The sequence below is a fragment of the Rhagoletis pomonella genome, unplaced genomic scaffold (assembly GCF_013731165.1).
Source record: "Rhagoletis pomonella isolate Grant_MI unplaced genomic scaffold, Rhpom_1.0 Rhpom_scaffold_00022, whole genome shotgun sequence".
In the NCBI taxonomy this organism is placed as follows: Eukaryota; Metazoa; Arthropoda; class Insecta; order Diptera; family Tephritidae; genus Rhagoletis; species Rhagoletis pomonella.
Genome location: NW_023458576.1, coordinates 711,662 through 715,904, shown reverse-complemented (window position 1 = coordinate 715,904; position 4,243 = coordinate 711,662). Strand labels below are relative to the sequence as shown.

The following is a 4,243-nucleotide window of genomic DNA, read 5'->3' as shown; positions in this document are numbered from 1 at the left end:
GCTTTTGGCATTTTCGTTGCTTCCCATTTAAAGAACCAAAAACTTGAATTCAACAGAATTGAAACGTGTAAAAGCAAATAGAAAACACAAAAGAGAATGAGCGAGAATTGCTTTCAAGTACTTGAACCATGTAAGTCGGGTAATACTTACAGGTGAAAAAAGAATCAGATGTTTTCCCGAAATGCCTCACTGCTGAGATCACATGGTTGTATGTGCTACAGGCTTACAGTCAATATATATAAAAAAAACTTTAAACGGACTGACAAAACCAGCATGAAAAGTTCTATTAAGTTTAAGAGTCATTGACCAAAATGCTTTAATCAGCCCTATTCTTCATTTCGACTCGAATCGAAATTTTCTCCTTTTTTGTTTTTTTTTTAATATTTTTATTGAGCTTTATACCACGATTGTTTATTAGGAAAAATTTAAAAAGCAACGAAGTCTAAGCGATAGAAGTTATAGCAGCTATTTCGGAGATCACCACATCTCTCCATCAGACTTCTTTTTTCTAGACTTCAGCAGGGATTGAACCTGCGTAACCACTGAGCTATGTACATCCCGTAAACTCTTGTTGCTAATTCATTTTCCTTATTCAACCAACTACTATCAAGTACAGCTGATTTGCCGCTATTTAAACTCGACAGCGTGGTTTTTGTTTTCAATTCTATACATCCATTTGCTTATTTGCTTTTTTGTAGTTTTAGGCAGGCTCTTCCTAAACTATGTATTTGTCAATGTTATTTTGGCTTATTAACATTTTATTTTTTTAAAAATTTTATTGAGCTTTATACCACGATTGTTTATTAGGAAAAATTGAAAAAGCAACAAAGTCTAAGCGGTAGAAGGTATTGCAGCTATTTCGGAGATCACCACATCTCTTCATCAGGCTTCTTTTTTCTAGACTTCAGCAGGGATCGAACCTGCGTAATCGATGTTCAAAGTCAGAAGCGTTAACCACTGAGCTATGTAGTTACATCCCGTAAACTCTTGTTGCTAATTCATTTTCCTTATTCAACCAACTACTATCAAGTACAGCTGATTTGCCGCTATTTAAACTCGACAGCGTGGTTGTTGTTCTCAATTCTATACATCCATTTGCTTATTTGCTTTTTTGTAGTTTCAGGCAGGCTCTTCCTAAACTATGTATTTGTCAATGTTATTGTGGCTTATTAACATTTTATTTTTTAATATTTTTATTGAGCTTTATACCACGATTGTTTATTAGGAAAAATTGAAAAAGCAACAAAGTCTAAGCGGTAGAAGTTATAGCACCTGTTTCGGAGATCACCACATCTCTTCATCAGACTTGTTTTTTTTAGACTTCAGCAGGGATCGAACCTACGTAATCGATGTTCGAAGTCAGAAGCGTTAACCACTGAGCTATGTAACTGTTGTTGCTAATTCATTTTCCTTATTCAACCAACTACTATCAAGTGCAGCTGATTTAATATATTCAGCCCTATTCTGCATTTCGATTACGTTCCCGCATTCCGCTCCGCTGGAATCGAACTTAGGTATTCTGCAGTACGATCGAAACGAAAGAAGAGGAAGAGAGAAAACATCTTTCGAAATCAGCTGTTTGCCTAGGAATGTGTGAAATCGAAACAAAACAAAGAAATATTTGCCACCAAACTATAGCAGCATATGAAGTTAAAGTTTGTAAATATTTTAAAATAACTAAATATACCTAGCATAACTGTAATTTAAAAATAAAATTTAAGTAGATACATAATTATAAGAATGAAATCCATAGCCGCGGCGTTATTGCTTGAAGAGAAGATCGAGGCCGAGATTGCTGATGCGGAAGTTGAAAGGCGGAGATTTAGGCACATGTTTGATCTTTTTCAGATGAGAGAAGAGTCATAAGGAATTCATCTTGAACTCTATTACTCATCGCTTCAGTCAGTCAGTGAAATTATAAACGTTGTTTGAGCACTCCACAAAATTTGCATTTACTACAGGGTAGAAGATTTGAACGCAAATGAATCCCATTATGAAAGCCGTCAGGAGGAGGGGAAAAACAAAGCTTATCTTTCCATAGCAAATCGAATTCGAGACATACGCACCTCTTTTTAAAAAGTTAGTAAAAACGAGTGCAATAATAAAAGCATCTTTTTTATGTAACTTCACATTTTATGTATGTATGTATCTATGTGCATACATCTATTAATTTTATATAAAAAGAATAAATTGCATTCAGTGCATTTCAGTCTTAATAATAGATAATGTAAACCAAAACGCCTGGACTTCCACTTTGAAAACGTCGCGCAACATCCCTTTTCGTTGCCATTATTTGAGCCGATTTTTCGTATTGCCCGTATTACCGCTCGCGAAAACACAGAAATCGTGAAAATTCATTTATGATGACTTTTAAAATAATGCACAGTATATTTTACTTAAATTTTTTATAAAATTTTATTATTTAAACCCACGAAAATAACAATCTAAACGTTCTCCATCAACAAATTTGCAACTTAGAAAAACGGAACTACGATCGAAATGTAGAATAGGTATAATCGTAAATTTCGAAGATTGATCGAAAGGAAACGGAACGCAGAATACCAAAGTTGCCAAACGGAGAAAATTTCGATTCGAGTCGAAATGCAGAATATCACTTGTATGTATGCACAATGGTATAAACGAATTCCAAATTCAAGTAGCTCCTTGCTTTTCTCTGATAAATACATATTAAACTAGTTTTCATTCAGGATTAAATCTTCATTTACATCTGTGCTATACAAATATATTTCTCTTCGACAAGTTAATACAAAATCGCTGTCTTTAGGATGAGTATCTAGTGAGTTAACAACTCCTCTATTGCTACCTAAAGAGAAAATTATTAGGCATCAGGAAGTTTACCTTAATTTAAGGTCACAAACCTAATTTAATTTGTTGTAAAATTTTTCCTTCAAGTAGATCCCAAATTAAAGCGCAGCCTTCACTACTGCCTGAAACTATATGTGCATCATTCGCCATAATGCCACATTCAACCTGGAAATCCTCAGCTTTGTGTCCTTTATACTCTGATAATAAACTCCCTGTCTCACAGTCTATGAGACGAACTGCGCTATCTTGGCATGCTGCTAAAAGGCATTGCTCATCTCGAGTTAATTTCAAAAATGTTACGGGTTCACAAAGGTTATCACATACTAACTCTCCAACACGTATGTCATATTGACGAATGCAACAGTCTAGAGAGGAAGTAATTATTTTGTGCTCATTAGTTTGAATCGACGTGATACTGTCGCTTGCATCTTTCATTATTTGCACAGGTTCTAAGCGACGAGTCCGTATGTCCCAACATACAACTGCATTATCGCGTCCACCAGATATTGCAATTGAAGAGTCTTCGTTTAAACAAACACAGTAAACCCCTCCAGCATGACCCCGGAGTCGACGTACAGGTACGCCTGTGGAAACATCCCAATAGATTATGCTTTTATCAAGACTAGAGGAAACAATATGACAGCTATCACAACTTCCTGCCGCATCTGTAACCTCATCAGCGTGACCACCGTATGTTTTGAGACATAATGCTGTCTTTGGATTCCATAGTTTAATTTTCTTATCAGATCCACAACTCAAACAATATGAACCGTCAACTGAAATATATATATATACATGAATTCACTTACATATTTTACCTAAAAAACTAACCATTGTAACGTACTGCCCGAACAGCACCCTGGTTGCAGTCAATTACTTTACGAAGTTTATAATTCGAGCTCATTATTAGAGCTGTAGCAAACCGTATGTATTCGTTACTGAGTAACTCGTGACTCGAAGTACCGAATCGTTACTCACATAATAGTTTGTTCCCCCAACTTTTCTGGATTAAACCTATGGCGCATATTCATAGACATATTTAGTACTCAGATCCGTATTTATTACGATAAATTCTCACGCAGAAGATAACGTTCAAAAAACCCTACTGAAAAGGCAAATATAAATTTTAAACCAAAAATTCAATACAAAAACTTTAATTGTTTTAACCATAACCGAAAATTTGTTTGTGTATATATGCATTTGTCGGTGCTGTCAATTAAAATTTCCCCACCTAATTAGGAAAAAAACAAGCAGGGTTTATCACAAATTGATCCAGACTTCTATCAGCATCACATCGCGTAACTTTTCTTTATCCTAATAATGGAAAATAAAAACATGAAATCTCGATCGGCGATCATTGAAACGCAGCGAGCCACTGTATACTCGAAAAAGCAATGTTGCCTCTTTTTCTCATTAA

General features: G+C 35.2%; 1 protein-coding gene across 1 annotated transcript; it reads right to left on the bottom strand.

Moving 5' to 3' along the window:
- Positions 1–2,112: 2,112 nt before the first annotated feature.
- Positions 2,113–3,768, bottom strand: LOC118749609 (WD repeat domain-containing protein 83-like). The gene is made up of 3 exons (XM_036484414.1): positions 3,658–3,768; positions 2,880–3,602; positions 2,113–2,824 (listed from the first exon to the last, which is right to left on the bottom strand). Exons 1-3 carry the CDS (start codon positions 3,728–3,730, stop codon positions 2,694–2,696), a joined length of 927 nt encoding a protein of 308 aa, XP_036340307.1. The 5' UTR covers positions 3,731–3,768; the 3' UTR covers positions 2,113–2,693.
- Positions 3,769–4,243: the final 475 nt, after the last annotated feature.

What these genes read in the sequence shown, in the direction of transcription:
- LOC118749609 (XM_036484414.1), bottom strand. Translation starts at nt 3,730, where the DNA reads ATGAGCTCGAATTATAAACTTCGTAAAGTAATTGACTGCAACCAGGGT. An exon ending in TCGGGCAGTACGTTACAATG is followed by an intron (nt 3,603 to 3,657) that starts GTTAGTTTTTTA and finishes TATATATTTCAG; the next exon opens with TTGACGGTTCATATTGTTTG. An exon ending in TTTACAACAAATTAAATTAG is followed by an intron (nt 2,825 to 2,879) that starts GTTTGTGACCTT and finishes TTTTCTCTTTAG; the next exon opens with GTAGCAATAGAGGAGTTGTT.